The following is a 16,924-nucleotide window of genomic DNA, read 5'->3' as shown; positions in this document are numbered from 1 at the left end:
TAAAGCCTTGATTACTGAGCTGCTAATGTACTGAACCACCAGAGAGGGACTACTGTAACACCAGATAAAATATACAAGGAGAACAGACATAAGACACAAGTTTGAAGCACATGCTACCTAAGTGCATGTCTGAACTTTTTCTTTTAAACCTTTAAATATATACACTGCAATACATAGCAAATACTATTACATGCTACACATTGAGTCCCACCCAAACACTTTAGTTGGTTCTTTTCAAAAGAAAACTACACATTCACACTTTTTACACAAGACTCGCAAATAGGCATTGCTTCATTTTGAAGAGATGCTTAAAAAGTGCTTCTGCCACCTATGTGACATCATTTATTTATCTGATCGAAAGAGTATTTTAGTGTATAGTGTATATATTGGTTTATGTCACCCTACACGATTTGAACTAATTATTTCTCTCATTTAGCGTTAATAAGTTCTCTGAACTCATTGTTGCATAGGACCTAGGCTGTAATCATCAGTTAGATTGTCCGTCTTCTGGCACCATGACCTAATGTTGTTTATTATGAATAGTTGTTAAAGTGGGGGTGTCCTCTTTCTGGATAAGCTGCTACAATGTTTTGAATGACTTTTCAGCCCACTTGAACTGTAACACACCATTTAACCTTTGACCTATTTCCTAAAATAAATGCGAAAAAAAAAGAACAACCTGTATAAGGATATGTAGCAGAGCCTATACAGTCCGTCAATACACAAACATTGGATTCACTGTCAAAGAGCAGATCTTCTCATCTTGAGCAGCTCATCTGCTTATTCACAACTGACAATAGGAGCTGACCAGAACCTCAATTGACAAATTGCACGCGCAAGATTGACAAGCGACCACAAGATGTCGCCACTGAGAAGACTTTGGATCATCTGTAGGTTTCTGATAAGAGCTGTGAGAAATCTATTTTATACAGTCTATGGAAGAAATACAAACAATTCACAGAAAGACATTTACTGGCCCTCACTTCTGAAATTCCCAACGGATAAATAAGAAACAGAAACAGAACTAAACATACCTGACCTATATGCTCTGTACTGTATTGATATTAAATTACTTCTTGTGTCCTCAAATGGTGAAACTATGTAAAAAAAACAACGTTTAACTTAATCAGTATTCTTTAATCTCATAAAGATAAAGCATATATAGAGAGCACAGCGCACACATACACACACACACACACACACACACACACACATAATGTAAACTAAGTGACACTGACAAGGACTTTTGGTACTAACTGTTAATTCCTACCAGACCTCTCCGGGGAGTCATGGTAACTGTTCACCAGGCCATTATTTCTTTAATAATTGCTCACGGAGAACCCTGTATTTGTTCAGCCTGTACTTTGGGTTAGCAAAAATAAAGATGTTTGCTGTTATTTAGGATATCCCTTACTGTATGCTGTGCTTCATTGTGCTTTGGGGTATGATTTGGAACACTTTGAGGGGGTTTTGGTCATCCATCACTGTCACTGAGCAGCTGTTCACATCCTGACAAGCTCATTGTTATTCACAACATGTCTCATTCTCAGTCTTCCAGCTCAGGAGATACAGAATAAGTGGCCCGTTCAAACTCAAGAACCATCATTAAGACTATACAGCATTGTCTAGCTGCCTTTGACTTACTAGATGTTCACAACTCTGAGATCAATTCAGACCAGCACTGAAGAAAAACAAGTCACATCTGTTAGATCTACAAGCAAACACAGGAGGCCTTCAGGGAGTTCACAGCTGTCCTACATGTCAGAGATGCTCTGGACTGTCGAATAAGGTCTCAGCAAGACATTCAGTAAAAACTACTATTACTACTACAACAACTTTTTTCATAACTATTTCGGTCTCACTTTATTTCTTTCATACTGTGTGAAGGTCTGGGGGAACACCTATAAAAGCACACTGCAACCACTGATCACACTACAAAAAAGAGCCATAAGAACAGTTCATACAGCAGGATATTATGATCACACCAACATACTGTTTTTACATTCCAGTACTTTAAAGTTCATTGATCTGGTTGAATTTCAAGTTGCACAAATTGTGTATAAAGCAAAAAAACAACAAAAGTTTTAGAACACCCCAAATGTTTTAGTTTTTTATTGAAATTTTAGCAGTTCAAGTCCAATGAATAGCTTGAAATGGTACAAAGGTAAGTGGTGAACTGCCTGAGGTTAAAAAAAAAGTAAGGTTACCCAAAACTGAAAAATAATGTACATTTCAGAATTTTACAAAAAGGCCTTTTTCAGGGAACAAGAAATGGGTTAACAATGTAAAACTGTTCTGCAGCAATGGAGGTTGATCAAGCTTTGAAAGTTGGTGCTACCAATTCCCAGAGGTGTTCCAACTTGTCTGGATTACTTCCAACCCCCTCTGTTTGTATAAAAGTCTTGTTGGAACACACTGTGGTACCGTACCCTCGTGAGCATTATTTGAACAGTATTGTACTGCAGAAAGTAGTGTGTTGCCATAAAAATGGCGGGGAAAAGGCAATTAACGATGGAAGAGAGACAGACCATCATAACACTTAAGAATGTTGGTCTTTCCTACAGAGAAATTGCAAAGAAAGTCAAGGTGTCAGTGAGTACATTATTCTTCACCATCAAAAGGCACTTAGAAACTGGGGGGAACTCTGACAGGAAGAGGTCTGGCAGACCCAAAGCCACAACAGAATCAGAAGACAAGTTTCTGAGAGTCAACAGCTTGCGTGATAGGCGGCTCACAGGACAACAGCTTCAAGCACAGCTTAATAGTGGTCGTAATAAGCCAGTCTCAGTTTCAACTGTAAAGAGAAGACTTCGAGCTGCAGGTTTGATAGGTCGAGTTGCAGCAAGAAAGCCATTGCTAAGACGTCAGAATAAGAAAAAGAGGCTTGCCTGGGCCAAGAAACATTGTCAATGGACTACTGAAGACTGGAAGAAGGTGTTATGGACTGATGAATCAAAATTTGAAATCTTCGGTTCATCACGCAGGATTTTTGTACGCCGTCAAGTAGGCCAAAGGATGGTTCCTCAGTGTGTGACATCAACTGTCAAACATGGAGGAGGAAGCGTGATGGTCTGGGGCTGTTTTACTGGATCCACGGTCAGTGATTTGTACAGAGTGAAAGGCACCCTGAACCAAAACGGCTACCACAGCATTTTGCAGCACCATGCAGTGACCTCTGGTATGCGCCTAGTTGATCAGGGGTTTATCCTACAGCAAGATAATGACCCAAAACGAAAGTCCAAGCTATGCCAGAACTACCTTAGGAAAAAAGAACAAGATGGTAAGCTTAAAAACATGGAGTGGCCAGCACAGTCCCCAAACTTAAACCCCATTGAGCTGGTTTGGGATGAACTGGACAGAAAAGTGAAAGCAAAGCAACCTACAAGTGCCACACATTTATGGGAACTTCTGCAACAGAGTTGGGAAGAACTTTCTGAAGAATATTTGATTTCCATTGTAGAAATGTCTTTTAAATTTTCTATTAGGAAATAGCCAGTAAAATAAAGGCTTTTTAAATAATTTTGAAGAAGAGTGTCTTGGATTTTCCTTCTTTTCTACACTGAATTGAATTCATTCATTTGGCTCTAATATAACATTACATGCAGTTTCCAACTACAGCATAATTTAGGAATATGGTGTCTAATTAGGGTTTAACTGTGTTTGTTTACTGTCTAATAAAGACCACATTATATCTAATTTGATACAAAGTATGGCTTATTACGTCTTTAATAATTTAGTTTTATTAGTGTATCGTAAAATAAAGTGAGACCACTATTTCGTGTAGATCGTATAGGAGATTACAGGTGTGTGGGTTATGTACATATGAAATGCCATCATGGAAATCTATACCATCAGTTGCATATTTTTATTATGAATAGTTACTTTGATTCAGGCCTTTTTTTCATGTAATAACTTTAATATCCAGAATTGTCTTCAAATTATGTTCACATGAATAATAAGGTGGTGCAAATGCAGTCTCTGAGACATACATTAACAGCCTCACTCCGATCAGGCACTTACAGTATTAAACAAACTACCAACAATATCTTAGTTGAGTTTGGTCTGGTTTGTTCGGCTTGCTGTTCTGCTCTTCTCAAACTGACAAGCTCATATCTCAATAAACAGAAGATCAAGTTTAGGCTTGGAGAAATGGTAATTGTATAGGAGTATGGGCATGTTTCAGTGTTGTTAAAGTGTGAGTAAAGTTCAACATGATATAGTTACCAGGTTAACAGAAAGACATACACAAGAGTATGACTGCCAGATTCATGTAATTGCAGGGGCATTTCAGTACTATAATGGGTCGGACAAGAAGTTTGATCATCAGGGCACTTGTCATATATGCGACCGAGTACATTCAGGGAACAAGGATGAATTAATTGTAGGAAGCTTTGCAAACAAGATTTTTGGCACTGGGTAATGCTTGGGTGTGGCCCTTTTTTGAGCCACATTGTGTAACCACAGAATTACATTCCCATGAAACTCTGTGTAAATTATAAATACATAAAATGCTGGATGAGATGTGTAACTCCCTGTCTACAAGGCTTGTTACCAGTTATAATCTAATTTTGTTTACCGAGTCTTAGACAAAGGTCATTTATACGTTGGTCTGACTGATAGAAAAAAAAAAGGCCCATATGTGGCTCTACAGTGCTGAGTTGATCCACAGTTCCCAAAGTGCTTGGGCCACTGTTTAGCTTTCTCTGTAAATAATTAATGTTACATTTTGTTACATTTGTTCATGTTTGCTACTGATATTCTGTTACAGTTTTGTCCTACTTTCGCTGCTCATTAATTATCACATGTAGCCTACGTCTACATTAGACTCTAATGTACATCTTCTAAACTAGTCACTCTGACCTTGATTTCAAAATGACCTTATTGCCTACCTAATTATTTTCCAGGCACAAACAAGTTCAATCTATGTAAAGTTGATAATCACATCCAGATTTTGGAATTTACTGGAAGCATTTGAAGGCAACATACTACGTCGCCTACGCTTCTGACGAATCGCGCAGGAGCAGAGGCGCCTCCCACCCTCCGTGCGAAGCAGCCGCTCGAGTAGAGACGCACACAGCGGAGTTCGGTCCATCTCTGCTCGCTGCTAGCTAACCCCGCAGCAAGGCCACTGCGGGAAGATGGCGACGGAAAAACAGAAACACGAAGGAAGAGTTAAAATTGGACATTACATTCTCGGAGACACACTCGGAGTGGGGACGTTTGGAAAGGTTAAAGGTATGTCCGACTGTCTTGACGTCTGTGCATCCTGCAAACTGAAAGATGGTGGCAATGGGAGCTTTTAGCTTAGCTGCAAATTTAGCATGCTATAAAAGCTAAGTTGTCGCAACGCCAAGGTAGCACACTTGTTGTCCTGCTCAACTTGTTTTTGACAAACATTACGTTTGTTGGGATGTGCCTGCAGCTGCCAGCGACAGCCACACAATGCAAGTATTAGAAAATTAGCATCTATTTAGCCACATATAACGTTACACATACAGTAAGCGGCGGTTGCGTTGTGAGCTAACGTTAGCCAGAGAGCCACAAGTCGCTTGGTAAGACACCGGGAAGTAAACCTTCTTGACTGGTGTTAGCGCTGGTTGGGTAACGTTACATATTAACCAGGAGCATTTAGTTATCACGATTCCTACCGTTTTATCTTCTCTATTTTTAAACGTGATGTAAGAAAGTTGTACAGCTCGATAGTCTTAACTCTGCCCTCATGAGTTGCATTTGCCATCCTATTGAAGAGACATATATGCTTTTAGATTTGTGTGGGGAGGGAGTAGGGCAAACCCGAATCTACGCCCTGTGTTGTCAGTCCAGAGAGCGGAGCGATTAGTATGTCAATATACAGCTTTTCTTGTACCAACACCAAAATATCTTTTGGATTATAAAAACAACTTGTATTTGCTCACATTTTCCTCTCAGATGTGACTATTATCAACTGACGTGATAGTTAAAAGCCGAAACCTCTTCTGTAGACTGCGTTCTGTTTCCCCAATGAATTTTTCCACATGAATCCGCATTTTGTCTCCTAGGAACATATGATTAAGCCCCAATATACCCAAATTAAGTGAACCAACCAGGTCCTCCAAAAAAGAACAATCGCACGCTTTGTTTTACAGTCAGTTAATTCCCAGGGAATAATCTCTCTGCATTCAGCTTTTTGTTGTTGTAAGAAAGACGACCACAATCTTTTGCTCTATGATTATGGTCGTGATTACTGGAGACTTTGTTAATCGTTTACTACCAGCACAACTGGTAAATCGATAGCAGCTGTTTACTAACTCTCTGCAAGTGTGTCGTCTTCCCACCATCCATTCAGATGTTATGGTTTTTTCTCTGTATGGGTATTTGTTCTGATATGTTTGCATACTTTTATCCTTCTGCCGTTGCATATTGCTCTTCATGTGAAATCTTTGTGGCATGAGTTATTTTCACTTAAAATGGAGACTTTTTGAGTTTAGATGAATATCCTATGTCTTTTAGGTTGGGTATATTTAAAAGCCACTGACTATTGACTAAACCATGTCATTGAGATAAAAACTAGCTGCTTGTGCGGTATTTTAAATTTGTAAATAGTTCTTGATCTTGCATGTTGTGGTTACAGACATATCAGTCTGGCATTGCCGGACCTTCCTCCGCAGCGCTGCAGAGGAGGGTCTGGCTAGTCCACACAACATTCCGGGATGGGAGAAAAACGTGCTACCAATCACAATCGTCTTGGGCTGCGCTAAGCACCGGACGCAGCAACGGCGCCTCTGCAAAATACCGCCGGGAAGGAACTTGTTTTGGTGGAACATGTGCTCGTTCAAAAGTTGTTTTAGTCATGCAAGAGAAAACTCAGATTTAACCAATAGTCTAGCTAGCTGTCTTGATGTACCCTGCAGAGATCTGAGGAGCAGTTAATAATTGTCCTCATAAATCCACTGGAGTTTAGAATGCCAACACAAAGAAAGCGGAAGGTGATGGACATATTCAATATTATTATATGAACATCGGATTACATGACTATTTTTATGTGAATGGGGTCACAGAGGCCACAGAGAAATATCACTTTACTTTGCAGTTCCCCTCATATCTACAGAGCATTTTAACATCTTTTAGCTCATTATTTTGGTTTTCCAGCTTTACTGTTTTTGGTTAATTGTCTCAGCATCATTTCCAGATGCAGCAGGGAGCTGTTTTCATCAAAAAACTCTGATATCCCCACTGTTTTCTACCTACCCTGCCCTAAAGGGCAACTGGACAAAGTTAGCAACTAGCTAACATATTGGAGCTTTTAGTAGCTTATTAGCCAGATATTCCCTCAGGAGTTGGTGGAGACCAGACCAGAGTTAAAGGAAGTTGAATATCGGACATACATTCATCAGGTGGAGAGAAACTCGATTGAATGCAAATGTTGCTCTGTGTCTTTTGGATGTGTAAATAACATATTTTCCATATTCATTTCATATGGTGATAATATGTCAATGTTTCGTTTACAGTAGGGATGTAATGATTTCAATTTTAAATCTAAAATCGATCAAAATGAGCTTTCGATTCATTTCTGAATCGAATACAGGATCAGCGACAGCTCACGTCACCGTGTTGTGTTTGTTTTTCCTATCCTAGAATGTATCTGTAGTGTAGCCAGACCTTCCTCTACATGGCTGTGGAGATAGGTCTGGCAGTGCGAGACTATAATTAGTATTACTCATGTCCGCTCAATTTTGTTTTATCCTGCAGTGGGCCAACATGAGCTGACCAAGCACCAAGTGGCCGTGAAGATCTTGAACAGGCAGAAGATCCGCAGTTTGGACGTGGTGGGAAAGATTCGCAGGGAGATCCAGAACCTCAAGCTTTTCAGGCATCCTCACATAATTAAACTGTAAGTCCTAGATTACATCCTGCTCGCTGCTCCATAATCCCCAGGCCGCCACATTAATACCACCCACTGAGCTATTTCAAGGCTTTAATGGTGTGTTTTAGAGTACATCCATGTGGGATGATATCTGTCTGACCCAGTCTTTTCTCCCATCAGTCCTTGGCTGCTTTATTGGTTAGTCTCTACGTTGAGCTTTCATTTTAAAGCGCCCATATTATACTCATTTTCAGGTTCATAACTGTATTTTAAGGTTGTACCAGAATAGGTTTACATGGTTTAATTTTCAAAAAACACCATATTTTTGTTGTACTGCACAGCTCTCTCTCACTGCTGTAGATCCTCTTTTCATCTGGTTTCTGTTTTAGCTACAGAGTGAGACCTCTTTTCTTCTTCTTCTTCTTCTTCTGTACTATCTTTGATTGCACTTGCACATGCTCAGTAGCTCAGATGTAGATCATGTCAGCTAGCTAGCTCCATAGAAGTAAAAGAAAGGCTGTTTCTCCAACTTCAGTCAGTTACAAGGCAGGATTAGCTGGGAGACTTCTAAATGAGGGCGCACATGTAAGTAGTTCTTTTGAAGATTATGGTGAACTTGTGTGTGTTGTAGCAGTGCTTTGCTATTGAGAACGAGGTACCATGCTAGTGTTAGCATTAGCGTTAGCATGCTAATGCTAACGCTACGAGCTAACGGTTGTGGTTAGCCAGCTCATTTCGGACTGTGACGTCACAGTCCGAGCCGATTTTGAACAGCTCACTAGGAGACTGAAGGCAGGACACATTCAGAAACCGTATCTCACTCAGAACAGCATGGATGGATTTTTTTCAAAGTTTGTATGTGTGTGGAAGCACCAGAGACACAAAAGAACACCCCAAATACCAGAAAAAGTGTTTTTTTCATAATATGGGCACTTTAATATAAAAAGGGTACACTGAAAGAGTCGCTGATCTAAAAATATATTTACAAAATTGCAAAGTTACTTCATACCTGATATGCAAATGTTCACAGTAAGCAGCAAGGACCCAAGGCCACAGTTACAGGGTCATTAAGAGGACCATGAGGTGTGGCTAATTGCCTGAAATACCAGCTCCATTTCATGCATGCACAAGAATGTAAACTCTGAGAGAGAGAGAGAGAGAGAGAGAGAGAGAGAGAGAGCATACACTGGGGCGGAGTGCACATTGTCTGTCTAGTCTGAATAGTGTCTAGTGAGGACAAATGAAGCAATATAACACAATACAGCTTAATTTGGTTAACAGAATGTTTGTAGCAATCTTGACACATGAGATGAGCAGTTAGTCAACATTTGTGCGGAAACTTTGTTTTAACTTTGAGATGCATTTTTTCCTGTTGACTGTGCTGCAATCATTCTCGCATTAACCTTTTAGACAGATATGGCAATTTTGTGAACCTGGATTTAAGATGTCATTTCTTAACACTGTCACCTTGTCATTACTGTGCAGCTGTTTTTAGTAGGCTATTTTTTAAATACTTGTGTTTCCTGCAGGTGTTACAATGCTGTTGACAGAAATTTAGCTTAGTTAGCTTATTCTGCTGCTTGATGTTGATATGACAATTGCAAGGAGAAATGTGGCTTATGTGCAAGCGTAGCCACACAGCCAGTGTAGTGTAAATAGATGCTGGTTGCCAGTGTATATTCTGAGGTGCAAGAATTTCTCACTAAGCCTTAGACTGAAAGGGTAGGCAGTAGGGCTTTGCGATATGAGGAGTCCATATTGCGACTTCGATGAAATTCCAATAACACATTAAGTCACTGAATCAAGTTTAAACTAATGCTGCTGACATTAATTATGTACAATATGTTTGAGTACTGATGCTGTATTAAAATGTGGTATTTGTAGTTAACGGATATCCTTTTGTTGCTTGGAGGCATTAAGTCTTGATTGTTTGAAAACTAGGCTCACTAACTTAAATGTGAACTGTCTGGTCGTTCATACTGATTGCGGTCTCTTTGACTCGCTTTATTTGAGCACTGTTCTATCTACTAATTGTTGATCACCACATGATTTTAACTTAGTGCTGATGTCTGCAGGTATCAGGTTATTAGCACCCCTACAGATATCTTCATGGTGATGGAGTATGTCTCAGGAGGCGAGCTATTCGACTACATCTGCAAAAATGGAAAGGTAATACACTATCATACTGGAAAATGTCTTATAGTATGTTATAATGATATCCCACGTTTTCTTTCACTCTTGCCATCTTGTCATATGTAGCAGATGTTGCATATGTTATTATCAGTGAGGGGACCAGAACACAAAAGTGCATTATGTACTTCTTGGTGTTATAGCCAGCCTTTGGTGCAGATACAGCAACCTGTGAACCAAAAACGGCAGATGGAAAAGATATCCAAACACAACACGAAGTGCTGCTCAGTCAGCTGTGATGTGCTAACTGAGTCACAGAGAAGATCGCACCTAATGGATAATTGCTGCTTTGACAGTTGGATGAAAAGGAGAGTCGTCGACTGTTCCAGCAGATTATTTCAGCAGTAGACTACTGCCACAGACACATGGTGGTGCACCGAGACCTCAAGCCTGAAAATGTGCTGCTTGATGCACACATGAATGCCAAGATTGCAGACTTTGGTAAGTGTGTCTCAATCTTAAACTCAGGTCTTCACAGGTGACTTTGGTTTAATGTTAAAGTAATGGGCACAATAGTATACAACGTTGTTTATTAACTCTATATTAAATGTACCATGTGGAGTTTGTGACTACTAATATGGCTATGGAGCAATGTTTTCTATGGGTAGTATTTCAGTTTTTTTTTTATTATATGTAGGGATGCACCAATCCAATATGCTGGATCACTATCGGAGCTGATACTGACCGTATTATAACTTAAATTCTGTGCAGGATTATCAAACATGATGTCAGATGGAGAGTTCCTGCGAACAAGCTGTGGTTCTCCAAACTATGCTGCTCCTGAGGTCATCTCAGGAAGGTAATGTTTTTTCATTGTTGACATCATTAGAAGTCGACATTGACGCAGAACTTAAAGGTCCCATGACATGGTGCTCTTTGGATGCTTTTATATAGACCTTAGTGGTCCCCTAATACTGTATCTGAAGTCTCTTTCCCGAAATTCAGCCTTGGTGCAGAATTACAGCCACTAGAGCCAGTCCCACAATGAGCTTTCCTCAGAACGTGCCATTTCTGTGTCTGTAGCTATTGAGGAGGAGAGAGGGCGGGGCAAGGTGGGGGTGTGGCCTTGACCAACTGCCACTTTTGTCGTTTAAAAGCCATGATGTCTCTCTCTCATGGGTTGGCCAAATTCTCTGGGCGGGTGAAGCAGAGAAAGGGGAGGTAACCTTGCTTGTTATGACCTCATAACAAGCAAGATTCCAGAACGGCTCATCTGAGCTTTCATTTTCTCAAAGGCAGAGCAGGATACCCAGGGCTCGGTTTACACCTATCACCATTTCAAGCCAATTGGGGACCATAGGCAGGTTGGGGGAACTCATATTAATGTTAAAAAACCTCATAAAGTGACATTTTCATGCCATGGGACCTTTTAAGCATTGTCCCACTGCCACAAAATGAAATGTTGCTTTCATGATTATAGGATTGTTTCTTTGTACTTGTCCTTAGGTTATATGCTGGACCAGAGGTAGATATCTGGAGCAGTGGGGTCATTCTCTATGCCTTGTTGTGTGGGACGCTTCCCTTTGATGACGACCACGTGCCAACGCTCTTTAAGAAGATCTGCGACGGGATCTTTTTCACCCCGCAGTATCTGGACCCTTCAGTAATAAGCCTCCTTAAACACATGCTGCAGGTGGACCCCATGAAAAGAGCCACCATCAAAGAGATCCGGTGAGCCTGACGAGATTAATTACAAAGTCAAACTGTGACTATAACCATTTCATCTTCTTTTGTCTAGATTATAATATATATGTAAGACTAGTCTTATTGTCAGTGTTGCATTTATGGTCTGTGGTTTGTTTTACTACAAAAATAATTTCTCCTCCCGCAGAGAGGATGAGTGGTTCAAACAGGGCCTACCAAAGTACTTGTTCCCTGAGGACCCCTCGTACAGCAACAACATGATTGATGATGAGGCTCTAAAGGAGGTATGTGAGAAGTTTGAGTGCACAGAGGAGGAGGTCCTGTCCTGCATATATAGTCGCAACCATCAGGATCCATTGGCTGTCGCCTACCATCTCATCATTGACAATCGTCGCATCATGAGTGAAGCCAAGGATTTCTACCTGGCGTCTAGCCCTCCTGACTCTTTTCTAGATGACCAGCACCTGACCTCGTCTGGTGCAGCTGTGGCCGGCATTATCAAGCCCCACCCTGAGCGTGTACCCTTCCTCTTGGCGGAGACTCCTCCCAGGCCGCGCCACACATTGGACGAATTGAATCCCCAGAAGTCCAAGCACCAGGGTGTTAGAAGGGCCAAGTGGCACCTGGGTATCCGGAGTCAGAGTAGACCCAATGATATCATGTCAGAAGTGTGCCGTGCCATGAAACAGCTGGATTATGAATGGAAGGTAAGGAAGAAACTCCATGAGAGGGGCATATAGGAGAAAAAAGGCCTAAAATGGTGCTTAATTTGTTGTAATTGAAATCCGTAAAAGGAAATTGTCGTCACACATTGAAACAGTAATTAAAGTTGAGATTATGTTACTTAACTGTGAATAACAATTAGTGCTATCAGAGTACCTTGAAAGAGATAGCTTCATAGGGTCATTGTTTCTTCGCCTTTCATATCAGATCCCGTGGCTCTTTTTCTGTGTCAGTCTGACGGACACATTCTGCTTAATGATGAATCAAGTTGAAGTAGCTGATGGGATAACATTTCACTGGAATTGTACCTTGTACGATTTAATGTGACAAATCGAAATTGATTGATTGTTAACTCTTCCAGGTTGTGAATCCTTATTATCTACGTGTGAAAAGGAAGAATCCAATTACTGGGATGCAAACCAAGATGAGCCTTCAACTCTACCAGGTGGACAGTAGAACCTACCTCCTCGACTTCCGTAGCATAGACGGTAAGTTTTAACTACACTGTTCTGGATCTACTGAGATGTGAGTGAAAAACGCAGAAAAATTGATGATTACGTTGCATATTTGCAAAAATAATCAAAGTTAAAAAATAAAGTTGAAATATTAATAGTAAAAAAAAACAGTTGTTGTGTTCTCTCATGTTAGTTGTATCATTTAAACTAGTCTCATACCACTTACAGTTTTGTAAGTGTGTATGTGTATAACCTGTTAAAATTGACAAGATATTCTGGTAAGCCCTGAATTTATCTCCTTGTATCTGGGTACTAGTACGGTGCGTCTGTGCAGACTTCATAAATAATTGACTCAGGTTTGAGGGCTTTGGCTTTTGAACAGTCTTTGTATATACGCAGCGGTAAACCAAAGGCAAATAGGAGATAAGGGTGTTGTTATGGGCGGAATTAGCGTAGCACAGGCATGCTGTATAAAGGGCATGCAGCAGCATTTTGACTTCATGATGCTACGGCAAAGTCAGCCACATGTTTATGTGGTTTATGTTGTGTTGTTTAGCTGTAGTTAAAGGAGAGACTGACTGTTGATAATGTCTCCCAACAGACTGCAACCACATAACAAAACAAGAACGAATCTTACTGTCTACAGCAGGAAAGAGTATTTAAGACATTTGTAAATTAATTACTTTTTAATACCTTTCACAGCCTGTTTTTGAGGGAATTCAGTGCATTTTAAGACTTTTTAAGACCTGCATATACCCTGGTTATAGAACTTGAAATAAAATGAAAGTTGTTGTTTTTTTTCTTTTTTTGCACGTTGTAGTATACATTTTGTGTCTTTTTGTTATTCAGATGATATGTTGGAGACAAAATCTGGAACTGCTACCCCTCTCCGTTCTGGGTCTGTGGGCAACTACCGCACCACTATTAAGAACGATGCAGACGGGGCAGATGCTCCAGCTGTGTCTAGCACTGTGCCCCTCATCAAGGCTGCAGAAGGCTCCTTAGCTTCATCGTTGACCTCATCCATCGACTCAACAGGGGGGGACACCCCAACCGTCCCTCGACCAGGAAGCCACACCATCGAGTTCTTTGAGATGTGCGCAAATCTTATTAAACTACTTGCACGATAGCTTGCAAAACAATCGCTAGCCTTTTTTCCTCTCCGAGTGTCTTTATAGCAATAAGCATGCAACCGATTCATGGCTCTGTTCATCCCGGCTGAGGATGAAGTGATTGTTCCATGGCACTGATGCAGGTTAGTGTTCCCTAAGCGGAAGGGATGTATACTAAGCTGGCAGGAAATGTAATGGTTTACTTGGAAAGATGAAAGACAGGCTACTTAATAGCTAAGAAAGAACAACATTTAGGAGGGGGTTTTACAATTTCCTGATCAATTAAATAGCAAGTGTCCACATCCCAACAATACATATATACGCAAGTGATTACACTGAATTTTCTGTACTGTAGCTGGTGAGCACTGCTTTCCAGTACAGAGAACAAGATCAAGTCTTTGCCTGCAGAGAAGGAAGCCACATGTTGAGGGTTGGGTGTTTGGGTGGTAGTCCTATAGGATGCAGGAAGCACTTTTGCACAAGTTTGTTTTATTTCCTGCTGCTCTTGTTTTTCTCTCAGTGGAGATCAGAGAGGTGGTGCAGATGTATCGGGGTGCTGCGCTGGCTATAACAAGGGTTGTCATGCCCATCACATTTATTAGACTTTCAAGAAGTGCAATGGCCCCTGTATTTCTGTCTTGTGTCAGGGACAAAAGAATGCTTCATCAGATTTGTTTGGTTTTCTTTTTTGTGAATCTGAGTTGTCAGAGACTAAATTGTCATGGTTTTGTCCTTGTGTAAAAAAAAGTTTGAATTTGTCTGTCCCCCTTTTTTTTTTTTTTTTTTATATATATATAAAGACGTGAATATATTTATCAGTGGACGGAGTGTTGCTTCTATTGGAAATGGAATTGTTTTTTTCTTTCTTTATTGCATCAAGATCTTTTGCTGGATGGTATATATTTTCCTTTTTTACTGTTTTTTTTTTTTTAAATCAATATCACAACTTTGTTTCCTTCAATCACAATTATTCTGATACTTGATTGTCTTTCCAGATAAATATAGCCTGCTTTTACCATTTAAGAGGTATTTTGCCATGACAGTCAAAATATAGAAATATATCATTTTCAGTGTCGCATATTAAAATGACAAGTTGATTTTGACTATTGTTTTTTTTTTTTTTTAGATTAATGATTAGGATTTGAGTATGATTACTGAGTGAAATGCCTTTTATCTACATGCAATTTGTAAATGCCAATCCATCACAAGTGTATAGGCCTCAGGGCTCAATTTGAAAATAAGTAGTAGCAATTACATGCAGTGCATGGACAATGTGTCTTGGCAGGTGAATACATCCAGAGTATTGTCATTGTTGGATTTGTTTTGTTTTTATTGCCCACACATTCCCTTGAAGATTGACCTTGAAGAAGAAAAAAGGTTTACATATGTTTAAACCTGAAACAAACTTGTGAGCTTGGAATTGTGAAGTCCTGCTGGATAGATCACAATTCTGATGTAAGAAAAAAACATCACACAAGCATTAAGATGATAATTGTGTGGGTGATTTATATTTCATAAAAAATGTCAAACAATATCGTATACTTGCAAGCTCACAAACTCTTGGATATGTCTTTGATCAAAAACAAGATGCGTCTCCCTCAATTTCCTGTCCACAGTCTTGAAGTTTTAAGCAGTATCTGTTTGGCTGCCTTATCATCTGTAATGTTAATCGGTTTTTATGTCATTCAAGTTGGAAACTAGTGCTGGTCAGAATTATTGCCACCTTTTGCAATTTTAAGGTTTGAAGTCCACAAATTATTTTGTCAATGTTGTTAATTCACAATTTTTAGTTAAAAATTAGGAATATATAGGAAATTCTTAACTGCATAAACAAAAACACATGATAGTTGTTGGCAAACTATTGTAGACCTCAGTAACTGCTACCACCTTTAATTATGGCAATAGAAAAAAAAACAAGCAAACTTGAACTGTAAACTAGTTTTCATTTTCATTTTTGTCTTAAGTCAAATAAACCAGGTTTTAAAGAACTTTGCCTATCTCATTAGGAAATCAACAAATTGCCAAGAGTGACAATAATTGTGATCATCTTGTTTCTCTTGCTGTCCTGCGGGGCAGGTTTTGACTGAAATATTTAGTTGATATTTGACCTTTTATGTCTCAGTTTAAAACTAGAGTTTATGGAACATTGTGATCATAGTAAAGAAACACACTATGGTCTTTGGAACTTATTGTATAGGGCAGTTGCAAATTTTGATTACAGAACTTTACTCGGTTTTGTAGGAAAGATGAATGTGTGAAACCATGACCTTTTTTTTTATTTTACACTTAATGGAGTAGTGTCCTAGTGGACTGTTGGCAGATAAATTCTGTCAGTCTGTTTGGACTGCTTCAAAGAAATATTTTTTGTTGGTGTGTAAAGGGACCCTACCAGATTGACCAGTGTAAATCTAAATGGAAAGTGTTAAAATCATTTGTATACACACCTGCCTAATAAACTGCTTAATTGCACACAATTCTGCTGAAGTTTCTCTGAATATTTCCAGTCTTTTGACAGCTCTGAGGAACAATTAAATCACATTAACGTGAAATATAGTACCAATTTCACATCACAGCCATGCAATAAACAATGCTAAGAAAATAGCTTTTTCTCCAAACAAGGAATGTCCAACTGCAAAACGAAAGGTGTACACTCACCTGGAAATGAAAGTCCTTTAGTGTTTGTTATTCTGAAATCTAAATAATTTATTTAGCTATTCAGGTCATTTTGTGTAATATAACTTTACTCTAATTGAAAGCAATGCTAATTTAATATTAAATCCGACATTGAAAACGGCATCTTGTATAGCAGACAAAATGTCAAGAAATTGTTCTGAGTCATTCCTGTGGTGCTATCTAGTGGTCAAAATGGACTGTCAGTCCCAGACAATTGCATTGGTTTTAGTAATGACATTTCTTGAAAAGTAAAACTAAATATTATACTAAAAATATGTGTGGTA

The 16,924-nt window shown here is 39.5% G+C and overlaps 1 protein-coding gene across 1 annotated transcript; it reads left to right on the top strand.

Moving 5' to 3' along the window:
* Positions 1–5,031: 5,031 nt before the first annotated feature.
* On the top strand, positions 5,032–16,441 carry prkaa1 (protein kinase, AMP-activated, alpha 1 catalytic subunit). Its single transcript, XM_039780709.1, has 9 exons — positions 5,032–5,235; positions 7,729–7,870; positions 9,919–10,012; positions 10,330–10,474; positions 10,745–10,832; positions 11,480–11,704; positions 11,865–12,384; positions 12,762–12,888; positions 13,705–16,441. The coding sequence occupies exons 1-9, from the start codon at positions 5,139–5,141 to the stop codon at positions 13,983–13,985; spliced, it is 1,719 nt and encodes a 572-aa protein (XP_039636643.1). The 5' UTR covers positions 5,032–5,138; the 3' UTR covers positions 13,986–16,441.
* Positions 16,442–16,924: the final 483 nt, after the last annotated feature.

Source organism: Perca fluviatilis, chromosome 17, assembly GCF_010015445.1.
Source record: "Perca fluviatilis chromosome 17, GENO_Pfluv_1.0, whole genome shotgun sequence".
Classification (NCBI taxonomy): domain Eukaryota; kingdom Metazoa; phylum Chordata; class Actinopteri; order Perciformes; family Percidae; genus Perca; species Perca fluviatilis.
The sequence above is the reverse complement of the archived record's forward strand: the minus strand, read 5'-3'. Positions and strand labels throughout refer to the sequence as shown.